Source organism: Phyllobates terribilis, unplaced genomic scaffold, assembly GCF_046119375.1.
Source record: "Phyllobates terribilis strain yellow unplaced genomic scaffold, ASM4611937v1 Scaffold_8__6_contigs__length_399053987, whole genome shotgun sequence".
NCBI classification, from domain to species: domain Eukaryota; kingdom Metazoa; phylum Chordata; class Amphibia; order Anura; family Dendrobatidae; genus Phyllobates; species Phyllobates terribilis.
This window is the reverse complement of record NW_027362768.1, coordinates 180,364,629-180,389,958: the sequence shown is the minus strand read 5'-3', so window position 1 is coordinate 180,389,958 and position 25,330 is coordinate 180,364,629. Positions and strand designations below refer to the sequence as shown.

At 46.2% G+C, this 25,330-nt stretch overlaps 1 protein-coding gene across 1 annotated transcript; it reads right to left on the bottom strand.

The window, feature by feature from the left end:
• Positions 1-3: 3 nt before the first annotated feature.
• SRSF11 (serine and arginine rich splicing factor 11) lies at positions 4-22,847 on the bottom strand. Its single transcript, XM_073643885.1, has 12 exons — positions 22,506-22,847; positions 16,899-17,032; positions 9,113-9,222; positions 7,211-7,303; positions 6,743-6,792; positions 6,523-6,650; positions 6,337-6,421; positions 4,908-5,033; positions 4,721-4,810; positions 4,479-4,574; positions 1,767-1,899; positions 4-1,676 (listed from the first exon to the last, which is right to left on the bottom strand). Exons 1-12 carry the CDS (start codon positions 22,625-22,627, stop codon positions 1,479-1,481), a joined length of 1,365 nt encoding a protein of 454 aa, XP_073499986.1. The 5' UTR covers positions 22,628-22,847; the 3' UTR covers positions 4-1,478.
• Positions 22,848-25,330: the final 2,483 nt, after the last annotated feature.

Sequence of the window (25,330 nt, the reverse complement as noted above, 5' to 3'; positions counted from 1 at the left end):
TCCTTTTATATATTTTATTATCAAAGTTTCTCATAAAACAAAATTTTATGAACTGTACATGGAGATGGCACAGATTGGAGCCTACAACTGTTACTGATAATGAACCAAAGTGAAGCCTCGGCGGAAAATAAAATGCACCAACTACTCAGCGTATAATATAATGGACTCACAGCACTGGGGAAAAGGAGAAGGGCACAAAAAAATATATATAGGTAGGGTGGAAGAAAGAAAAACCCAGAAAGAGCATCAACATCCAACTAAAATGCACAGATATCTCTCCACTCATTTACAAAAAGCAAAAACTAATTCTTGTGAACATTGTAGAAAACACAATGCGACCGAAAAACTCCCATTACTGAGTATGGAAACTACACTCCTCAGCGTGTCCTGACAGCCTATGGCTGCTGGGAGTTGTGGTTTTGCAACAGCCAGTGAATGCTGCCCTAATGGAAATCATCATCTGAAGGTAAAAGCCGAGCTGGATCAGTAGAGGGTTTTCCCATCGCAGACTATTGGCATATGAAGTGTACGTGTCCTCGGTGGGGCGGACTGCTGGGAACTATCCACAGTAGATTACACACGGCCGCAGCTCAGCGACAGGCCACGGGCGGCCATATCTCTGCCAGGCACTGTCCGACAGGCCACGGGCGGCCACATCTCTGCCAGGCACTGTCCGACAGGCCACGGGCGGCCATATCTCTGCCAGGCACTGTCCGACAGGCCACGGGCGGCCACATCTCTGCCAGGCACTGTCCGACAGGCCACGGGCGGCCACATCTCTGCCAGGCACTGTCCGACAGGCCACGGGCGGCCATATCTCTGCCCGGCACTGTCCGACAGGCCACGGGCAGCCATATCTCTGCCAGCCACTGTCCGCATCGCCGTTAACCCAACCAATACTGTAGAGCGCATGCACTCAAGATGACGACAAAGTGTATGCTGGGAAACCCCTATAACCGATCATCATAGTCTTAAGAAAAAGGTAGCGACCTATTAATGAAAACATGAAGGAAGCGCACAGTGTGGCGCAGTACGACGGGGAGCAATCGACCTACGTTAGGAGGAAGCGTTTTGAAACCTGTGACTTTCCCCGCTGATCGCGCGGACCACCATTAGTGGAGGGCGGCCATGGCTCTGGATACTGTGAACTACTTGGGGTCTAGCACACGAGGAAACTGGGCATCTAAATAGCAGAAGATACAACACATGCGAGGTGGGAGACGCATGCAATGTATTTGTTAAGTTGCGTCACATTAAATAATTGGGGGATTATTTATTTCATTTTTTTTTTTTTTTTTTTTTTACAGTTTTTCTTTAAAACCACACGACTGGTTATATTCACTGTCAGACAAACCCTCCGGTACAAATCTAATGACTTCTGTAGTTTTACATTCACCAATAAGCTCTGTGCTGCAGACGACCAAACCTTAAATAAAAAATGAAAATCACATAGTAGAGCGGGATGGGGGAGGGGAATCTCAATCGCTCATATCCATGTCTTCCTCGTGATGGTCGTCGCCGTTCACTTTGGAGTCCTTTACCAATTCCGCAATCGACCTCTCTACTACGTCCTCGTTCTCCAGCGGGGGGCTGGCTTCGGTCACCATATATTCTTCCCTCTTGTCTTTGTCACTGTCGTATCCCTGCTCCTCCTCGTCGTAGTCTCGCGTCACCTGCTGTGCAGAGAAAGAAGTGGCGAGGTAAAGCGTGTGGTCAGAGACCGGAGGGCGACACCACGCGGGCGGCGAGGAAGTCAGGAAGCTTACCTTCACGTCTTTCTCGCTTTCTGATCTTCGTTCTTTCTCCTTGTCTTTGCTTTTCTTCTTCTTGCTGGAAGATCTCTCCCTTTCGTCTCTGCTCTTCTCTCGGTCTTTATCCTTCTTCTTTTCTTTTTTATGTCTAGAATGCAAAAGTTACCAGTCAGTGCAAAGACAACAGATACAAGATGTTACTTTAGGTATCATACTGTCAAAAGGGGTTTACATGAAAGAGACAGAAGCTCCCGCCAGAGAGGAGGAGGACAACGACAGGCCCCACCAGAGAGGAGGACGACAGAAGCACCCACCATCTCACATATTCCTCGATTTGGAGACTTTAAAGAGAATCTGTCACCCCCCTGGGACTTATCTGACCTCTAATATGGGCATACAGGTGAGGAAGACGACAGACAAAAGCCCCCGCCGGGGAGGAGGAGGACGACGGAGGAGGAGGACGACGAAAGCCCCCGCCAGAGAGGAGGACGACTGAGGAGGAGGACGACGAAAGCCCCCGCCAGAGAGGAGGACGACTGAGGAGGAGGACGACGAAAGCCCCCGCCAGAGAGGAGGACGACTGAGGAGGAGGACGACGAAAGCCCCCGCCAGAGAGGAGGACGACTGAGGAGGAGGACGACGAAAGCCCCCGCCAGAGAGGAGGACGACTGAGGAGGAGGACGACGAAAGCCCCCGCCAGAGAGGAGGACGACTGAGGAGGAGGACGACGAAAGCACCCGCCAGAGAGGAGGACGACTGAGGAGGAGGACGACGAAAGCCCCCGCCAGAGAGGAGGAGGAAAAGGACGACGAAAGCCCCCGCCAGAGAGGAGGAGGAAAAGGACGACGACGAAAGCCCCCGCCAGAGAGGAGGAGGAAAAGGACGACGACGAAAGCCCCCGCCAGAGAGGAGGAGGAAAAGGACGACGACGAAAGCCCCCGCCAGAGAGGAGGAGGAAAAGGACGACGACGAAAGCCCCCGCCAGAGAGGAGGAGGAAAAGGACGACGACGAAAGCCCCCGCCAGAGAGGAGGAGGAAAAGGACGACGACGAAAGCCCCCGCCAGAGAGGAGGAGGAAAAGGACGACGACGAAAGCCCCCGCCAGAGAGGAGGAGGAGGAGGAGGACGACGACAGCCCCCGCCAGAGAGGAGGAGGAGGAGGAGGACGACGACAGCCCCCGCCAGAGAGGAGGAGGAGGACGACGACAGCCCCCGCCAGAGAGGAGGAGGACGACGACGACAGCCCCCGCCAGAGAGGAGGACGATGATGAAAGCCCCCGCCAGAGAGGAGGAGGAGGAGGACGACGACGACGAAAGCCCCCGCCAGAGAGGAGGAGGAGGACGACGACGACGAAAGCCCCCACCAGAGAGGAGGAGGAGGACGACGACGAAAGCCCCCGCCAGAGAGGAGGAGGAGGACGACGACGAAAGCCCCCGCCAGAGAGGAGGAGGAGGACGACGAAAGCCCCCGCCAGAGAGGAGGAGGAGGACGACGAAAGCCCCCGCCAGAGAGGAGGAGGAGGACGACGAAAGCCCCCGCCAGAGAGGAGGACGACGACGACGAAAGCCCCCGCCAGAGAGGAGGAGGAGGACGACGACGACAGGGAGCAGGGATCTTGTGTGACTCGCCGGCGCCTGGGCAGAAGGTCTCTGCTCTACAATGATACATAGATGGCAGGAAGAAGTGCGCCTTCTGTAAAAGGTGAAGTGCGCAGACGTGGGATCTGGACACAACGGCTGCATGTCACAGGGGACTGCGACGTGCAGGGGAAGGGGGAAATATTTTAATTAAAACAGTAGGCGAGATTTCTCCTCTTCCCCCGGACGGGAACACATCATAAACCAGATGGAATAAAAAGCAATTTCACACCAACAAGACCTCTATACCTACCTGTATGCCTCATATTAGATTTACATTTCTATTACCTGTATGCCCATAATTAGAGGTAAATAAGTGCCAGGGGGGTGACAGATTCAGTTTAATAATTACTGTCCTAGGATAGTCGAGAAATACTGGAACCAAAAGGGGCCTTAGTGCTCAGCCAACAGCTTCTGTCCCTAAAGGTGTTCTCATCATCATACATGGGTACATTGGTACAATCCTTGTATAAAACACACAACTATGCAAAAATTGTCAATAATGGAGGGAATTTTGTTTTCTATTTCTAATTCAATAGATTGTACAGGTGGCTGGTAACCTAGGTAACGAGCAGTGAAAGGACCTGGAGAACCCCTTTAAACAGAAAATGTACAAAACTGGTCTAAATTAATACACAAGTCAGGGGTTCATCACAAAACTACAGCAAAAGCTGCAGCCTGTACAGTTATGTCGGAGCTGCTGCTTTTATTCCCATCGCCAAGATCCTATCCCAATATGTAGTAGGTGTAATCATAATTTTAGAAAATACATCCAATTCGAAATGTAGTATAGTTCTTCTGATTTGCTAAGTTGCTTACCCCATGTACAGGGCATTGCAGCAGTTTAGGTATCCATGGTTACGACCACTAACTTCTAACTGTCACTATGAGTGGTCGTAGCTATGGATACCTAAGCTACTGCAATGCCCAGCACAAGGGGTAAGCGACATAGAAATGTAGTATAGTTATTCTGATTTTCTAATATTATTATTATTATTATACCTACTACATATTGGGATATGATCTTTGAGATAGGAATACCGCTTAAACTAAAGGAGCAAGAGTGCGCTTCACTTATCCAGCTAATACCTTCTAGGCGATGGGGAGCGAGACGCTTTCCTCTTCGGCGATCTCATTTTTTTGGGGGATCGAGACGCGCTGCGACTCTTCCTGCGCCTCTTGTCCCTGCAAAGGAAAGACAAATGAGAACCGAAGACAGGAGAGGATTTAAAGAGAACACAACAGAGGGTCGTCTTCATGGTGATGGGTCGGCTTCATGGTGATGGATCGGCACATGACCGGCCCGGGGTATCAGCGACCTGCGCCAGTACCTGCTTGTGCTTCGGGATCGCCGGCTTGTGCTGTAGCTCTTCGGTGGGGTTTTCGATCGTTTTTTCTCTTTTTCTTCGCGCTTTTTTTCTCTATAAAAAAAAAGTGAAACCAGGATGAGATTTTTTTTTTTTTGGCATTGATGAGTGAGTGGATTGTTCTGGGAATGGAGAAGTGTAAATGACTAACCTGGATTTAGATCGAGAACGGCGGCTTCTCTCTCTCGAGTGGGAGCGCCTCCTTCTGGGGCTCTTTGATCGTCTGCGGCTCCTGGACTTTGATTGAGATCTTCTTCTTGACCTGCTTCTTGAACGTCTAAAATGACAAAAAAAAAATTAAAAAATTAAAAACTATTAAAGAAAAACAGAAAGAGCTGAAAGCAATTCACAGACTGTACTTAGCCTAGTTATGTAGAGACGTGTTCAGGGTGCGCACGTCCGCTGCGAGCTTCTTACTACACCCCCAATATAACGATGAGTACCCGGCGTGCTACACTGAATGCTGCTCTACTGCACAGGACACACGTGCACGTCTGGATTTAGGAGGCCCAAACATTTATTACGTGCGCTCCTCTTTGTGCAATTAGATAAAAAGTATGTGTCATGGGCATAATGGGAGGTTTAACCTCTTGCAGCCATCCACTTGCATGTAGAGGAGATGTCGGGTGCACGTGTTTTAACCCCTTCATCTCAGGACAATTTTCAGTTTTTGTGTTTTTTTTTCCTCCCCTTCTTCCAGACTCATAACTTTTCTATTTTTCCCATCATTATAGCCATGTGAGGACTTGTTTTGTTGCACTTTTGAACGACACCATTGATTTTTACCGTATAGTGTACTGGAAAATAGAAACAAAAATTTCCACACGAGGTGAAATTGCAAAAAAAAAAACAAGTGCAATTCCACAATTGTTTTTTTATTTTTTTTTTTTTATTTATCATGTTCACTATATAGTAAAACTGACCTGACAATAGGATTCCCCAGATGTTTATTTTTTAAGTGATCAAAAAAAATAATAATCCAAAATTTGTATGAAACAAAGTTTTTGCTTTTGTTGCCATTTTCCGAGACCCGTAATGTTCTCTTCTTTTGGGGATCTGGTATTGGGTGAGGGCTTATTTTTTGCACACTGTGCTGACATTTTTACGGATACCATTTCGGGGTAGATCCGATGCTTTGATCACCTTTTATTGCAAAGCTGCGGTGACCAAAAAAACCCCCATAATTCTGAGGTTTTGACCTTTTTTCTCGCTATATCGTTTACCAAACATATTTTGACAGACTGGACATTTCTGAACGCAGCAATACCAAATATGTATTTTTTTTTTTTATTGGTTTTATTTTTACGAGCAGCACCTGCTCCATACACAATGGCTGCCGGTAGTGGGAAGGATAGCAGGGAGGCGACCGTCGCTGTCATACTGCAGTATGTGATCTCTCACTGGACTAATAGAAAAATAAACTAGCCCTCACGCAGCCATGCTGCCAAAGAGAAACAATAAAATAATTTTAGGCTCAAAAATTACGATGCAAAAAATGAAAAACTGATCCGCTAGGAAGGATCTGTTATAGAGCTGGAGCAGTATATTCCTATTGTCAGGACTATAGGGACATTTCTCACCTGTGTCTGGAGGTTGAGGGTGTTCTCCTTCTCCTGGAATGGGAACGTGACCGCGAACGCTTTTTAGATTTGTCATCCTTTTTATCTTAAAAAAAAAAAAAAAACGGGTGAAAAATACAAATTTTAAAAAAAATAAATAAATAAAAGAGCAAGAAAAAAAGAAAATGTGAATATCAAGGAACATACCGGGCTCAATGGCAGCAGAAATCAAGGACTGGGCTTCACGGACCCTCTTCATGGCTTCTTCGATGTCTTTGTTAGATGCGTCAGATTTCAGACTTGGTGACACCAGTCCAGCCGTCACGTGATTCAGTCTAGAAAACAAATGTACTGATCAGTCACAGCGGCCGGGGGTCCAAACCTGCCACCTAGGGGGGATATTACTGACAAGTGGGAGGTCACTTACTTTGGATCGACTGTGCTCATAAGTTTTAATAACTGGTCTGCGGCAAGTGACTGGAGAGAAAAGACGACACGTTAATAAAGCGGACGGTTGTTTGTCAGCAGCAGACATCGGAGGTCAGGTCTGTCACATTCCCCAAGAATTCTCACATTACCACACAACATGGCCGTACATATATTTGGGCCATCTTGGTTTCTATAACCTGTGTGTTATACAGCATTACTGAGCTCACCGAGAATCCTTCAGTAAGCTCGTCTGCAGAGGTGGCCGGTAACCTAGGCAATGAAATGTACCTAATAGAATTAAAAATCCCTCTCTTTTTGAGAACAAAGGATTTTTTAATAAAAGGAAAATTGCAAAATTGTTTTTTTTTTTACAAGCATTTTGCAATTGAACCCATTTAGGAAGATGAGACAACTCCTTTAAATACAGAAAACATTGTTTTATAGACTGTGGATGGTTATTTGGTACCTGGGAGTTTAGGCTGGCTCCAGGAAGAGTAAGGGCTGCAAGTGTAGGATCCAACGCAGGAGCTCCCAGAGCAGCGAGCGGTACAGCACCGAGCTAAGGGCCACATAGAATTAGGAAAAACAGAAAAATCAGTATATAAAATATACAATAAAAGAGAAAATATACTGTGGCTCTACAGCTGCTGCAAACATACCCTAATAGCTGTGGGCATGCTGGGAGCTGTAGTTTTGCAGAAGATGCAGGAACCTTTCTGTGCATACACTCATGGCCGAAAGTGTTGGTAAACTTGAAATTGTTCCAGAAAAAAAGCATTTCCCCCAGAAAATTCCCAATGTTTTGTTATACACATAGTTATTTCCTGCATTATGTGCATTAAAACAACAACAAAAAAATAAATAAAAAATAAAAAAACACAACAGGAAAAAAAAAGGAAAATTGGACATAATTTCACACTAATCCCCAAACATGTTGTCACCCTCAACCTAATATTTGGCTGCGACCTCTGGAATAAATAACTGCAATCAATCGCTTCCTATAACATCAGCTTCTTACTCCTTAGCTGGGATCTTGGAATCTTCTTACAAACTGCTCCAGGTCTCTCATACGTGAAGACGTCTTCTCCCAACAGCAATTGCAAGATCTCTCCACAGGTGATCAATGGGATTTAGATCCGGACTCATTGCTGCCACTTCAGAACTCTCCAGCACTTGGTTTCCATCCATTTCTGGGGGCTTCTTGAAGTATGTTTGGGGTCATTGTCCTGCTGGAAGACCCATGACCTAGGACGCACACCCAGCTTTCTGACACTGGGCTCTACACTGCGACCCAAAATCCTTTGGTAATCTTCAGATTTGATGATGCCTTTCATACAGTCAAGACGCCCAGTGCAAGAGGCAGCAAAACAACCCCAAAACATCTGTGACCCTCCACCATATTTGACTGTAGGTACTGTTAATTTCCTTGTATGCCTCAGTTTTCGGTAAAAAGTAGAATGATGTGCTTTACCAAAAAGCATCTGTCCACAAGACGCTTTCCCAGAAGGAGTTTGGCTTACTCATGTACATTTTGGCAAACTAGCTTTTTAAGGTCTGTGCCAGAAGTGGGGGTCTCCTGGGTCTCCCACCATAGCATTTCATTTCATTCACATATCGACAGATACTTCACACTGTTCTGATGCCTCCTGAGCCTGCAGGACAGCTTGGATTTCTTTGGAACATAATTGGGGCGACTTATCCACCATCCAGACTATCCTGTGTTGCAACCTTTCATTAATTTTTCTCTGCCGTCCTCGTCCAGGGAGATTAGCTACAGTGCCATGGGTTGTAAACTTCTTGATTATGTTGTGCTCCGTGGACAAAGGAACATCAAGATCTCTGGAGATGAACTTGTAACCTTGAGATTGTTGATATTTTTCAACAATTTTGGTTCTCAAGTCCTCAGACTGTTCTCCTCTCCTCTTTCTGTTCTCCATGCTCAGTGTGGCACACACAGACACACAATGCAAAGATCAAGTCAACTTCTCCCCTTTTTATCTGGTTTCAGATGTGATTTTCATATTGCCCACAACTGTTACTTGCCACAGGTGAGTGTGAACGAGCATCACTTGCTTGAAACATAGCTGTTTACTCACAATTTTGGAAAGGTGCCAACAATTTTTTTCTGGCCCATTTTTGGGGTTGTGTGTGAAATTATGTCCAATTTTCCTTTTTTTCAGTTTATTTTGTGTTGTTCCAATACACACAACAGAAATAAGCATGTGTATAACAAAACATGTAGAATTGCAAATTATTTTCTGGGACTATTTCAAGGGTGCAAACACTTTTGGCTATGACTGTATACTGCAGATGGAAGCAAAACCCTAACACACCAAATAAATCCCATAACTTGTCATCTCGCACTCACCTGACCCAAGGGGTTCGGAGTCGGCAGAAGTCCTCCGCCAGGAAGCAGACCTGTGACTGCATTTGCCGGAGCCACAAGTGACAGGGCTTTAGACTCATCAGGAATTATTCCTGTAGAAAAACCACATCTGCATTAGACACATGGATCAGAGAACAATAATAAAAAAAGAAAAAAAAAACAAAGAAAAAAAGAAAAAAAAAAAAAACACACAAAATACAAAAATAATAAAATGCAGAAAATAAAAGGAACACCCAGATATTCTGCCACTGCTCCACCACTTATCTGACTGCCATAGTCTACCATTACAGAGACATCATTGCACTTGCAGATTTTCTCTACACAAGGTTAAGAGATTCTAGATTAAGAATAAAGATACTGCACAATACACACTACTTTTTTTTTTTTTTGTTTTATTTTATTTTTTTGTGTTAACACTGCCAAGATTTCATCACCTGTACTCGATTTTTAATTCATGAACCAAACGTAAGCAAGCACAGTCGGCTCTCCGGGGGTGTGCTCTCTGATTAATGAACAACGACTCGTGTCGGCCGCTTCACTATAAAGCACACAGAAAAATCAAGATACACAAGACAAAAAAAAAGGTTGGTTTAGGAGTTAATCATATGGAACAGTTCACTAGCTGTCTTAGCATACCTACCATAGAGTGGTGTACAGAGAGATTGTGAGGAGGTGCGGAGGAGTGGGAGCTTTATATCGGGCCTTTTCCTTACCTGTGCAGCAGCCATCTGGGATCTGCCACCGTGAACCAGAGCCAAGGACACTCCACAAGCGGAAGGCGGCCATGTCTGCTGGCTGAACTGCAATACTGACTCTCCAGCCTCTGATATATGGCGCTCCCCATCTTGTAAAGTGACGGCAGGTAGCTGGTGACGAGCCGTCACTTTATGGGGGGTGCGACCTCTAGGACAACTAATGATCACTGGTTACGTGCTGCCTCCGCTTCATGGTTTTTTTCTGCAGACAGAGGTCCAGGCAAACAACCGCACAAGTCTCATTGAGGTGAATGGGGCCCAGCAAAGCCTAGAGCGCTGCTGTGAAGGAAAAACTAAAGTCGGCAACTGCATGACCCTCCATTCTCCGGATCAGTGGTGGCTGCAGAGGTCGCATCCTCACCGATTATAATCACTTCACATGATGGGAGGCACCTTTTAACGTGCACCTCCAATTATACAGAGTAGTGACAGCGCACATATATATATCCAGATCCGCTCTGAACAGCGTCACGTTCCAACCTGCGCCATGTCCACGGTTTCCGTTTCCAGCGCTGCTTCTGCACGGGAGACCACACGGACTATGGCCGGTCCCTGCCGCCATTCAGAGCAAACAATGAGCTTACTCTGTGCTCCTGAACGGATTTTGCTTGTATATATTGGAGGTCCACTTTATATTCTACTTAAATAGTTAAGTTATTCTCTAGTTTGATGTAAATGGGGTGAAAAAAAACTGAGCGTGTCCGGAGCTCTAAGTTACCGAGAGATTGCATGGTCTGGATGTGACCCCACAGTCCTCAACTGCAGCAGCCTGGATGTGACCCCACAGTCCTCAACTGCAGCAGCCTCGGTGGGACTGCAGCCTCGGTGGGACTGCAGCCAAAACATTGCACATATCTAAGCTTAGTAACTCTCCAATAGTCGCTACAATAAAGCTCAACCTCTCAAACTTTCCATTGTAGGGGGTCACGTCATCACAAAAAGCCCCTTTAACCCCATCACTAGGATCTGGCTTCAGACATATTTGGATGATTTGGGAATACTTGGGGTGGTAAAAAATGGACAAAAAATGTTCTACAAACTGGTCCAGGGCATATGAACATATTTCACGTGTTAACCCCTGTGTGGGGGCTGCTCATCACTAATCAACTACACTACTCCACTGCCAGTAACTAATGGAAATAATGCACCGACAGTGTGCACATATTAATGGCCCGGTGCACTTGGAAAAAACAAACTGTGTCTCAGCACTAATGGCAGGAGACCGAGCTGGCTAAAAAAAAAAAAAAAATATATAAAATACTGGGAAGGATGAGGCTCAGGGAGGTGCTGCATGTGGAGTCCGTGTAGAAATCTATGTGTAAGCTGCTCTGTATGAAATAGATGCATGCAGACCAGCAGCCAATATAAAAGGACTGGCGTATAGACAATCATGTGTCCGCCCTGCCACCAGGCTTCTAATCAGCACCATCCAAGGCCTGCAGTGTCCGCCCTGCCACCAGGCTTCTAATCAGCACCATCCAAGGCCTGCAGCTCAATGCAACTTAGAACTGTAGAAACACTCAGTCCTTTCCGCCGCATTTCACACAGTCCTTGCAACGAGGAATATTAGCAGAGCGATCAGGATCAGTACTGATCACATCAGCTCTGACACCCAGCAGATACAGAACTACACAGCGCCGTCCACTGAGCAGTGGTCGTTCTTGGTACTGCAGTTTAGATTACATTCACTTCCATAGGAGCTGAACTGCAGGACCTGAGTGCGGCCATTACCCAGTTCCTGCTCCGTATATTGGGTAATAGTTGATAGCTGGGGGTGCCGGACCTTTAATAATCACATATCTTTAGTTCAGACATCAGAACGGTTGCCTTCCCTTTGTGGAGAACAAGGCTATTTTGTTTTTCTCATTACCAGGATTGTCAGTAAGAGCTACGCTAACTCTGAGGAAAAAAGGATTTGTCTGTTCAAAGCCCCCACCCAAAAAGAGGAGAAAAAACAACAACAAAACAATAAATCAGATCGTGAGCAAAGCAATGAAAGAAAACAAAAAGTAAATCAAAGAAACAAAAAGAAAAACCAAAATGTAACTAGAGATTTGCAAATACCAGTAATATTGTCTTGGCTTAACAAAATGCATGTCAGCATTAAACATACAACATGTACAGGGCACTTAAGAGAAACTGGACAAGCTGGAGAAGAAAACGGTTGAGTGGTATTTTCAGCAGGGCCTGGTATATAGTTCAGGCTGAACCAGGGAAAAGAACTGTAAAACACAACAACAAAAAAGAAAAACCACTGTTAAATAAAGGTCATGGTTCCTTCCACCTAAGCTGCGAGCTGTAGACTTTAAGCAAATAGATATTACACCGCGGGCGGCAGAGAGCCGATGTACGGAGGCCGGGGGGGAGGGAGTCGGAGGACCCTGGGGTCTTCTGGTGTCTCACCAAACATTGCATAGGTCTATGGTATACCTCACGGGGAGGGGGGCGGTCATGCATATGTCTGGCATAGAACCAAAATTGGTCATAAAGTAATAAGAAATAAAAATAGTATAGGAGGCCCTTATGGAGAGACAGCATCTAACAGATCATGCACTGGATTCTCCAGTTAGGACAATTGTAAAGCGCAATTTATATATATATTAAAAAAATAAAAAAGAAAATACAAATTAAAAAAAAAAATGAAAAAGCAATGAGGACCCTCACCAGGTATTTTTTCATGCGTCATGGTTTATATTTTTACACTGCCGCTTTGTTAGAACCATGAAATACTGCGTGGATATGTAGAAATGAAAAGAAACAAAAAAGAAACAGACAAAAGAAACAAACATTAACCAGTGCGCCTGCAAAATCCGATCATTCCCTCCCCGGCCACGCGGCACACCCGATGACAGAGCATGTAGTCCGGACGAATGAGCGGCGCCACTGGTGCTCTTCAACCGGTGGCAGCACTACAACTCCCAGCATGCTCCTGTAAGCAGCTATCACCTATCCACAGGGGGTGGGAGTAGAGTGCAGAGACCCCCGCAGATCACCAGCAGACAGAATGTGAGCTGAGCGGCCTCTGCAGTCACTCTAGTCTGGTGATCATGGGGGTCTCAGCGGTCGGACCTCCACCAATCTAGGCGTTACCACTTATCCAATGGATAGGTCATAGCTGCTTCTTACTTGAACCCCTCCCCATCCTTTAAGTAATGCCAAAAAGCCACAGATTGGAGACCACTAGAGACGCCAAAATCTTAAAGGGAGTGTCACCACCAAAACATTTACATAGGGGATTTAGCCCCTATAAGTGTCATACCGATAGTAGATAATTTAGTGTTTTAGTGGTAGAGAAATTGACTTTCATATCATAAGCAAATGATAGCACTTTAGTGCTCCCTCCACGTGGTCAAGTGCTCAGTGCACAGCTAATCCTCCAACAGGAAAATCCCTTTAAATAAGAGGACAGGTAACCCAAACACCTGGAGGGGCAAATCTGGATGAGTCTGGTCCGTCATTCACATCACACCAGGGTACATGACATTTCGGCAAACGAGGAGAGAACTGGTGAATGGATCTGGCCCATAATCATGGAGGTCCCTTTACCCCTCCGGTCTTATCACTACAGGTACAAAGCATTTACTCGGCTTGTGTCAACCTCTTTAGAGAAGTCAGGACTGGATACGCCTCGGCTGCTAATAATAATAATAATAATAATAATAATAATAATAATAATGTCTTATCGCATCTGAATTTTAGGGAAAATGATACTAAAGTGCCGAGCCAAGAGCATCAACAGCAGACATGGTATTGCCTGGCAGGAGGCTACAGGTGGGGGGTACGGACAGAACAATAATTAGGGACTTCTGAGACATAAATGTGAAGGGCCGGCGTAGGGGGAAGCTTCACGTACATGGATGTCAGGATTGTGGTCAGGGATTACTGATGATGAAGGGAAACCCACTGGTACAAGTTGTGTAAGGCTATGTGCCCACAATGCAGAAATGCTGCAGATTTGTTCCGCTTCTCCCTGGCAGGAAAAACGCATGCGGATTGTACATGCGTTTTTCCCGCCAGGTAGAAGCGTTTGTCAAGCGTTTTTGCATGCATTTCTGCATGAGGGTTATCAAGCGCTTTTCAAAGCGATTTTAGCATCACTTGGAAAGTGCTTGACAACTTGGTCACACTATATAAATCCATGCAACCGGCATATATAGTGTGACCAAGTTAATAGTTAAAAAAAAAAAAAAAAAATGGTAAAAAATAAAAATAATACTTACCTTCCAATGGCCCCCGGTGTTTTCTCCGCTGCGTCCGGTCTGTTGTATGTGTCGCGGTGGTGTAAAAGGACCTGCGATGACGTTGGCGGTCGCATGACCTGTCACATGACTAAATGACGCCATGGCAGGTCCTTTCACACCACCGCGACCCATACAATAGACCAGACGGAGCGGAGAAAACACCGGGGCAATTGGAAGGCAAGTATAATCTTTATTTTTTATTTTAAATTCTTTTTTTAACAGGTTCTATGGTACCAGAGTCTTGACGAGAGTCTCCTCTCCTCCAGACCCGAGTACCATCCGCGCACAGAATCGCATAATATCCGTATGTGCAGATGTGCTCACACAGATAATATGCGTTTCAATTCAAGTCAATGGCGGCAATTACGCTGCGTGTCCGCAAAATTAATGGACATGCTGCGTATTTTTCCGCAATGAAAATCGGAACTTTCCGCAGCATGTGCACAGTACATGCGGATTATCATTGGGGACCATGGGGCACGGAATACCAAGCGTTTAAGCGTTTTCGCTGCGGGAAATTCCGCAGCAAAAATGCTTGAAAAACACATAGTGGGCACGCAGCCTCAAACTGATGGAAACCACAAGAGTTTCACAATAAGTCTAAACCTAAAATGTGCAGCTAACGGCATTAAATATTTCTTTTTTCCTACAGCCACAGAATACATTTAGCTTCACAGTGGAAATAGGACACAGTGAGGGCTGTAAATGCCACGAGCTGGAGCGGCACCACCCGCGTGATATTCTGGACGACCTTACTCTAACAGCAGCTGTGGGGTCACAGTCACAACCCCATATGTCAGCATACCCAAACCGCACAGCACGGCCCTATAGGTTTCAACCTGCTGTAAAGAGGAACCGATCAAGGTCCCCCCTCCCCACCCCCACTTCTCGATTAGAAAATGTTGGATTTTTAGCAAACGATCGAGTTTATCTAAACTTGAGCATCCCTTATAAGTATTGTAGACCTGTGACGGGCACGATAACGCCAAGACGTGGGCCAGGATCACGTGGTGCCGAGCGACGGTCTCATTGGGTTGTGGAGTACGTAAACGCAGCCTTAGGGAAGAGCTGGACAGTGCGGTGTCTGTGAGACCAAACCTCTGCCAAGACGTGAGCAGGTCACAGAACGCACAACTGTGAAACAAAATCGTGCGCCAACGGGCCGTAGCCTTAAATAAGGTGCACATGGTTTTGTAACTGTACCTTCTTATCTGCAGTAAGGGTCACAACTCCAGGCCGGACCGTGGGTCCCGTGACAGCTCGTTTCCCCAAGATCCAGGCTTCATTCAGACGTCCATTTTCCCACATACGTGCCCTAGCCGTGCGTTTCATGGATAAAACATGCACCCACTAAAGTCTACGGTGCATTTCACATGTCCGTGTTTTCCTTGCGGAAAGGGTCTGCTTTAATTTGGAGTCATGGATCAAAATGACCCACACAAGTCTATGGGTCTGAAAACCATGGACAGTACATGGATTGCATCAGTAAATTACCCATGTGCAATGACCATTGCAAAGTATATGTACACACAAGAAGCTTTGTAAGTTATCCATATGTAAAAAAATGTCAGCCGTCTGAATGAGGCCTAATCTGGATATGTGAACCTTCCCTTGTTATATGCAGTATACAAGTATTATGGAGTAGGTGTCATACGGAGGGTCTGGCACATGTGTTCCCCATTAGATTAGTAGTTTGCATGAAGTCCGTTATCTGCGTACAGGCAGCACCCACCACTCATTCACAAAGCTGCATTTATCTGTAAGTCCACAATGACCGAGCCATAAATACGACTGTGCGAATGAGATAGTGCTCAAAAACTGGTCCGCAACAGCAGACCCCAGGCATCTCCACCACAAGGACTTCATCCATAGACCGGCATGTACTTTCCCCTCACCCGTAAACACACATCATGTAATGAGATAACAAATCACAAGTTATAGGATAAGTGTCCATATAATAACAGTGATACCTATTCAGGCAATTATCCATCTGATCAATATGGCTGCAAGGAAAACTGGATAAGTCAGTGGAGAACAATTCCCCCAAAATCATGTAAGATATAAAGAAAAGCATCTAAAACTAACATGCCCAAAAGGAAAGAAAGAAAGAAAGAAAAAAAAAAAAAAAAAAAAAACACAAGAAAAAACAACAGATAAAGCCATACATGTAGGTGTAAAGAAAGAGCACGTCAGTAACCAGTAGTTACACCGTGAAAAACACTTGGGGACGCGAGTGCTTGCTGGCGTCTAGTTTATGTCTACAATCCCCTGAAGCAGAAGAGGACCCAGTTTTTTCTGCCATCAGGAAGGGCTTTGCAATTGCCTTCTCCACTACAAAAATCACACACACAAATAACAGAGAAGAGAGTTTATTATATGGCAAATACTGTGAGGCATAGAAGGATGCAAAACTTGAAAGGGAGAGAGGAGAAGTAAACGCCCTGAATGCCCATTCTGCACCGGGAAAAGTCACAGACTTACAAAATAAACCACGGCTGATCCGTGGTACACCCTCCTCATCCGCTTATCGTCATTGCAGGCGGCGCATGTACAGCAAAAATAGCGTTAAATTATCTAGAATTTGACTAATGGGCTTTGCAAGTCAGACCAGGACTCCTGCAGAGACAGATGTAAGGGAAGGCTCGTAGTGTACCAGGGATCAGCAGTAAAACACTGAGGCTGAAAGCATGCAGACTGCGCTCACTCAGAGCCTACGAGACGCCCTCTACCTCTCCTCGTGTGGCAATGTGAATAAGCAAGTGGGGTACAAACCTTCTGCGTAGGGCACGACGATCAGCGCTCGGTCCACGAACACCGTGTTGGTCAGATGCTGAGCGACCACGGCAGAGTCTGGATCATGGAACTTTACAAAACAGACACGAGATGTTACAGGCAAAGGAGAATCACTAAAAAAAGGAAAAGGAAAAACCAAGGTGAATGTATGATCACAGCAGTGCGACACGGGAGGTGAAAAGTACTATGTATGTAACAAGCGAGGCATCCGCCCCAATTACAGGGGAACACGTGGCACGTTACTCACCTTCCAGCACAGATTTCTATCTTACGCTAAGACACAAGGAGAAACAGCCCTCCGGAGTGATGACGGGTGGACGGGACACATTCATAGAAAGCAACGATTGCATCACATCCACAAACTGACACCGTCTTACACGTCTTGAACCACATTTGCTTTGAGTTGAACGCTTTTTCCAACTCGCTCAACAAAGGTGGTGTGGATTGATAGGAGATTCTATGCAACAGAACGTTTGTTGGTTCAACTTTTAATCAAGACGACATAAAAAATTGCACCAAATTTATCACAGCGTGAGCCGATGCAATAAACGTGGAGAATTCTAAGGACTGTCTGCTCCAAGCTTACACTGCCGAAAAGCAAGCGAGATAGCTATTGTAAATCTGCCGTGTTGTGGAAGTGGGAGATCCTTTGCAAAATGCTTTCACCTCCTACACATGTATGCAATGCAAATCTAGGGTGGAAAGACTGCAGCTTTTCCACCAGTATGAACAAACCTGTGAGAAGAAAAAGCTCAACAATCTGACGATCCACTTCGGGAGATGCGTACACTATATACAGGGCAAGGAGTCAGCCCGGGATCTGAAGAAAGCTTTCTCAATATAAAACGAGGTCTGGCACCGGTGAACAGAGGGCGGGAGCATTGCTGGCACACACGTCCTGACTGGCACGGCCGCCCTCCGCTCTGTAACACCGTGTACCTTGGCTCATACTACAGCAGGTTCAGGCCCAGCGTGCAGGAGCACACACATCACTGCCTTCCTACATTTACACATCACTGCAATTACATAACAATCACCATCACCAAGATTGTCCGGGATTAACCCGTTTCAGACCAGAACTGTTTGATTGCTCTCTCGAATCTGAGGAGAACATAGGATTCCTAATTTTGGTTTGACCCAGCTGTCCCGCTGCAGATTTTATTCAAGGAAACATTATAAATACTATATTTATTGTACACCTTGTTAGGTCATGATAGCACAAAGTACATGTAATTTAATGTTCTGAGGCTGACATTTATTAAAGTTTCATTGTTGTATAGAAATTGTATTATTTTTCATGAGGTTTTTTTATTCTTCTTTAAAAAAAGGGGGTAGTCTCATGTCCATTCATGGTTAAAATTGCAAACAGCTTGTAAAAGCAAGCAACTTTGCAATTTAAGTATTAGTAAAAATCCTTTCTGTACTACTTGTTGCCTTGGTTACCAGCCACTTAAGTGGTTGGTTTCCTAGACAAGGAGCATGTGCTTGCGATCTGTTTGCTATACAGCTTGTAAGCGCTGCTGTGAAGCTGGAAGGCCGCCTCTTCGGTCCTCCCATTAGATTCAATGTAGCGGCACACAATAAACCTCCGCTCCATCACTCGGGAGCTCATCAGATCACTGGGAGCCCCAGCGAATGGAGTGTTATTTCCTAGGGGATAACTTTAATCCTTTAAAGGGGTACTCTCAAGAGTTAAAGCAGAGGAGAGTAAAACCCTGACCATAAAGGAAAAAACGATCTGTGCAGAACTGAGGCCTTGCCGCAAATCTTCATTGACTTCACCCATAAACCAAATTCAGGTTTTTTTTTTTTCTTACACAAAACAAAAGAACCAATTTTCTAATTTCTGGTCCGTGTTATAATTCAACATATTTGAGAAGCCCAACTTATTATACTACAAGGTGCAGAGGCCTATCTCTGCGGCAGGGGCCTCTCACGCCACGGTGACACAAGTCCAAGCAAATTTGCTCTTTGGCCAATTTCACCTTTTGTGCGGTCTAATAATCACGGCCGTCCAGGGCTGTGGAGTCGGTAAGCCAAACCACCGACTCCTCAATTTCCCTGACTCCCGACTCCACAGCCCAGCCTCATTACTGAGCGTGTACATAAAGTGCAGCACAGATTCATCTCAACAAAAAGCCGAGATCCTTAGATCAGGAATAGAACGGACATTTATAGGACATTTCATAACTTTCCCAAATTCTTATGCAAACATTTACAGCACATAATGCATTGAACTACAGTACCAATTTGTTGTATATTTTAGGAGTTGGACCATTTTAGACAGATTCCACCAAATTGGTCACCAACTCCACAGCCCTGCTGTCGTCAGCACTTCTCTCCGTGCACACGACGTGCTGCCGACATTATGCAAACTGAACATGGACTAAGTGATCTCATTAACCATTGCTTGTCTCCTCACAGTTTGCATCAGTTCATACATTATAATTTTTATCTCCGATTTTAAAAATAATCCCATGGAGGGATCACGTACAGGACCACGCTATTGCGCCACACGGCCACCTGTGTCCCGCACCGGTCTTTGCTTCCTCTCCCAGCAAGAGCAGTCAGGTGGCTGCAGAAGTCATGAGCCAGTCAAGCCAAAAACAGTCTCCATGCTTTCTCTTCTAGGTCAAGTGCACATGACCGTTGCAGCCACATAAGGGGAGACCAGCCGACAAAGGCAGCAATACAGAGGAAACGGTGAGAGTCAAGCCCCTCTAATATGGGGGCATCTGATTCTATCCCGACAGTGGATGTGAGAAGGAATAAGGACCAGATTGTTCGGGAGATGAGCAATCACTGATTGAGTCGGTAAGGAATCCATAAATAGCGAATAACTAGTAATAAACCATGTATAATAAAATGGTGCCATCGCTGTATCACGTTCTGCTTTATACACAGGGGCCTTAAATGCTTTGCTCCAGGTAGAAAAACGCCCGCCACATTTGAAACTCAGCACCGCCTGATGGGACCACCACCGGACACAGCGGAGGACCCCAGACGTGGTGTAAGTCATCTCCCTGCAGCCACAAGTTAACAAAATAACGTCTGCTGACAAATCATCACAAGGGATACAAACCTAGGGGACCACCACTATCTGGGGGAGACAGGTGGGGGTCCAACCTTTGGAACCACCTATTCTTTGGATTAAGTGGCACAGGAGGGGGTCTGCCCTTGGGGACCACTATCCTGAGAATGAAGGAGGCACAGAGCTGTGTAGAGCTGCAGCCTCTTCATCTGGTGCTCTGTTTACAAGAACTAAACCAGCTAAATGCGCCCTCCCGATGCTACCGCTGCCACCGGTCTCACCCAACGCTCCTGTGCTCTGAGGTAGAAGTTACAGATAATGGCTTATGGAACAAAAGGATCTACAGTCCAAAACCAGCCATGACGGATCCTTATCTCGCCCAGTACTCAGGCTGCCGGCAGAATCTGTCAATATCAGTGGGTTTGGCCAAAGTTAGTCTAATGTATATGGGGGACGACGACTTTGAAATCAGTGATGGTCCCAGAGGTCAGCCCCCCTCCTGCATCCCCTTCTTTCTCAGGATATTGGTGGTCCCTGAGGTCAGCCCCCCTCCTGCATCCCCTTCTTTCTCAGGATATTGGTGGTCCCTGAGGTCAGCCCCCCTCCTGCATCCCCTTCTTTCTCAGGATATTGGTGGTCCCTGAGGTCAGCCCCCCTCCTGCATCCCCTTCTTTCTCAGGATATTGGTGGTCCCTGAGGTCAGCCCCCCTCCTGCATCCCCTTCTTTCTCAGGATATTGGTGGTCCCTGAGGTCAGCCCCCCTCCTGCATCCCCTTCTTTCTCAGGATATTGGTGGTCCCCGAGGTCAGCCCCCCTCCTGCATCCCCTTCTTTCTCAGGATATTGGTGGTCCCTGAGGTCAGACCCCTCCTGCATCCTCTTCTTTCTCGGGATACTGGTGGTCCCTGAGGTCAGATCCCTCCTGCATCCCCTTCTTTCTCAGGATATTGGGGGTCCCTGAGGTCAGACCCCTCCTGCATCCCCTTCTTTCTCAGGATATTGGGGGTCCCTGAGGTCAGACCCCTCCTGCATCCCCTTCTTTCTCAGGATATTGTGGTGCCCTGAGGTCAGACCCCTCCTTTCGCAGGATATTGGTGGTCCTTGAGGTCAGACCCCTCTCCTGCATCCCCTTCTTTCTCAGGATATTGTGGTCCCTGAGGTCAGACCCCTCCTGCATCCCCTTCTTTCTCAGGATATTGTGGTCCCTGAGGTCAGACCCCTCCTGCATCCCCTTCTTTCTCAGGATATTGGTGGTCCCTGAGGTCAGACCCCTCCTGCATCCCCTTCTTTCTCAGGATATTGGTGGTCCCTGAGGTCAGACCCCTACTGCTTCCCCTTCTTTCTCAGGATATTGGGGGTCCCTGAGGTCAGACCCCTCCTGCATCCCCTTCTTTCTCAGGATATTGGTGGTCCCTGAGGTCAGACCCCTACTGCTTCCCCTTCTTTCTCAGGATATTGGGGGTCCCTGAGGTCAGACCCCTCCTGCATCCCCTTCTTTCTCAGGATATTGGGGGTCCCTGAGGTCAGACCCCTCCTGCATCCCCTTCTTTCTCAGGATATTGTGGTCCCCTGAGGTCAGACCCCTCCTTTCACAGGATATTGGTGGTCCTTGAGGTCAGACCCCCCTCCTGCATCCCCTTCTTTCTCAGGATATTGGGGGTCCCTGAGGTCAGACCCCTCCTGCATCCCCTTCTTTCTCAGGATATTGGGGGTCCCTGAGGTCAGACCCCTCCTGCATCCCCTTCTTTCTCAGGATATTGTGGTCCCCTGAGGTCAGACCCCTCCTGCATCCCCTTCTTTCTCAGGATATTGTGGTCCCCTGAGGTCAGACCCCTCCTTTCACAGGATATTGGTGGTCCTTGAGGTCAGACCCCCCTCCTGCATCCCCTTCTTTCTCAGGATATTGGGGGTCCCTGAGGTCAGACCCCTCCTGCATCCCCTTCTTTCTCAGGATATTGGGGGTCCCTGAGGTCAGACCCCTCCTGCATCCCCTTCTTTCTCAGGATATTGTGGTCCCCTGAGGTCAGACCCCTCCTGCATCCCCTTCTTTCTCAGGATATTGTGGTCCCCTGAGGTCAGACCCCTCCTTTCACAGGATATTGGTGGTCCTTGAGGTCAGACCCCCCTCCTGCATCCCCTTCTTTCTCAGGATATTGGGGGTCCCTGAGGTCAGACCCCTCCTGCTTCCCCTTCTTTCTCAGGATATTGGGGGTCCCTGAGGTCAGACCCCTCCTGCTTCCCCTTCTTTCTCAGGATATTGGGGGTCCCTGAGGTCAGACCCCTCCTGCTTCCCCTTCTTTCTCAGGATATTGGGGGTCCCTGAGGTCAGACCCCTCCTGCTTCCCCTTCTTTCTCAGGATATTGTGGTCCCTGAGGTCAGAAAAGAATTTAATTATTAACATTTGCAGGGAAAAAATAATCTGCTTAAAAAAAAGGAGCAAAACCAAAGGGCCTAGAGGCGGCAGCAGGTGCTCGATGCTGAGGTGGTCGCCGCCCGCCGCCGCCATCTTGCCCCGCCATCTCCTCCCCTCTCCGCCGCCTCCTCCGGTCACTTACTCTGGCGGGAAGAGTCTCAAGTCGTCGATTTTGCCCAAGAACCCGAAGAGGGTTTTCATCTGCTCGGTGCTGGTGCTGGGAGACACGTTCGTCACCTGGATCACGTCTGTGCTAGAAGCCATTTTCCGAGCCTCCTGCTTTAACACATTAAATACGGAAACAAAAAAAAAACAAGAGTAACACACAGGATTAGTAATCTGAGGACGAGTGTGGCGGAGTCCCCGACGGGAATGGCGGGAGCGCGGCCGGTCACAGCGACGACAACGGAACCGCCGCCATTAAAACTACGACAAGGAGCTGACTGGGCCGCACTGTCCCACAATGCACCGGGCGCGCCTGCGCACTGCACGGCTCTCTACACAAACCACTCCTCCTAGCGCTTCTCGCGCACCGCCTTGACCACGCCCCCTCCTGACTAGAAAGCAGAATCCATCTCTGCGGTCAGTGATCGGTCGTGTTGTCCTGCTGGGAGTTGTAGTTCTCTCATAGCCGGAGAGGATGGAAACCATTATAATGACCATTAATAAAAAATATATATATATATATATATATATATATATATATATATATATATATATATATATATATATGTAAAGTAGTAAAAAGCTGTCAGAATTCAATACAAACACCTCAAAATCCACGTCGGAAACCGTGTGACCGTATCCATGAGGTGTTTCTGAGAGAAAAAATGCTCCAAATTTGACTACTGAATCCACCGACCGCTCTGTGCACAAAACATTTATTTAAAAATATATTTTTTTATTTTTATCTTATTTTCCAGACCGAAAAAAATCCTAAAAAAAAAAATATGTCGACCAGAATCATTGAGCGCATTTATTTATTATTTCATCTTGTGCTATTTGTTGAGGTTTTTTTGCATCACGATTGTCTTTAATCTTTTCAGTGCAAAATAAAGTCGCATTTTTCCCACTAAAATGTCACAAAAATTTGGGCAAATAAATTTCAGATGGAAAAAAAAAATAATAATTCCAGGGAGCGACGGGAGGAGATTTGGGGAATAAATATGACAATTCATAGCTCCGCAGAAACCTCTAGGAAATAACAACTGCACCCACAACGATGAACATTAAACCAAAAAAGGCGAACACATAAAATGGACATCAAAAAAAGGAAGAAAACTGACAAAAAGGCATAAATGTGAACACTCCCCAAGGCCGGGTTCACATACAGTCATGGCCGAAAGTGTTGGCACCCTAGACATTGCTCCAGAAAATGAAGTATTTCTCCAGAAAATGAAATATTTCTCCCAGAAAGTTATTGTAATTACACACATTTTGTTAGCACACGTTTATTTCCTTTGTGTGTATTGGAACAACACAAAAAAAAACAGAGAAAAAAAAAGCAAATTGGACATAATTTCACACAACCCCAAAAATGGTCCGGACAAAATTGTTGGCACCTTTGCAAAATTTTGGGTAAACAACTTTGTTTCCAGCATGTGATGCTCGTTCAGACTCACCTGTGGCAAGTAACAGGTGTGGTCAATATGAAAGTCACACCTGAAACCAGACAAAAAGGGGAGAAGTTGCCTCAATCTTTGCATTTTGTGTGTGCCACACTAAGCATGGAGAACAGAAAGAGAAGAGAACTGTCTGAGGACTTGAGAACCAAACTTGCTGAAAAATATCAACAATCTCAAGGTCACAAGTCCATCTCCAGAGATCTTGATGTTCCTTTGTCCACGGTGTGCCACATAATCAAGAAGTTTACAACCGATGGCACTGTAGCTAATCTCCCTAGACGAGGACGGCAGAGAAAAATTGTTGAAAGGTTGCAACGCAGGATAGTCCGGATGGTGGATAAGCAGCCCCAATCAAGTTCCAAAGAAATCCAAGCTGTCCTGCAGACTCAGGGTGCATCAGTGTCAGCACAAACTATTCATCCACATTTGAATGAAGTGTAACGCTATGGCAGGAGACCCAGGAAGACCCCACTGCTGACACAGAGACATAAAAAAGCTAGACTGCAATTTGCCAAAATGTACTTGCGTAGTCAAAAACATTCTGAGAAAGCGTCTTGTGGCTAGAGGAGACCAAGATAGAGCTTTTTGGTAAAGCACATCATTCTACTGTTTACCAAAAACAGAATGAGGCCTACAAGGAAAAGAACACAGAACCTACAGTCAAATATGGTGGAGGATCACAGATGTTTTGGGGTTGCTTTGCTGCCTCTGGCACTTGGGGGCTTTGACTGTGTGCAAGGCATCATCAAATCTGAATATTACCAAAGGATTTTGAGTGGCAATGTAGTGTCCAGTGTCAGAAAGCTGGGTTTGCGTCATGGGTCTTCCAGCAGGACAATGACCCCAAACGTACTTCGAGAAGCCCCCAGAAATGGATGGAAACAAAGTGCTGCAGAGTTCTGAAGTGGCAGCAATGATTCCGGATCTAAATCCCATGATCACCTGTGGAGAGATCTTACAATTGCTGTTGAGAGAAGACGCCTTCACATATGAGAGACCTGGAGCAGATTGTAAGAAGAGTCCAAGATCCCAGCTGAGGAGTAAGAAGCTGATGTTATAGGAAGCGATTGATTGCAGTTATTTATTCCAAAGGGTGTAACCAAATATTAAAGTTGAGGATGCCAACAATCTTCTCCACACCATTTTTGAGGTTTTGTGAGGAATTATGTCCAATTTGCATTTTTTTCTGTTGTTCCAATACACACAAGATATAAACATGTGTATAACAAAACATGTGTAATTGCAATAATTTTCTGGGAGAAATGCTTCATTTCCTGAAACAATTTCATGGGTGCCAAAACAGTCGGCCATGACTGTAGACTTTTCTGATGTGGACTTTGAA

Excerpts from the sequence above, each read along its gene's own strand:
- SRSF11 (XM_073643885.1), bottom strand. The coding sequence starts at position 22,627 with ATGGCTTCTAGCACAGACGTGATCCAGGTGACGAACGTGTCTCCCAGC. Across the intron at positions 6,422-6,522 it reads TTCTGCTGCCATTGAGCCCG|ATAAAAAGGATGACAAATCT; the intron begins GTATGTTCCTTG and ends TTTTTTTTTAAG. Across the intron at positions 1,677-1,766 it reads AAAGCGAGAAAGACGTGAAG|CAGGTGACGCGAGACTACGA; the intron begins GTAAGCTTCCTG and ends TTCTCTGCACAG.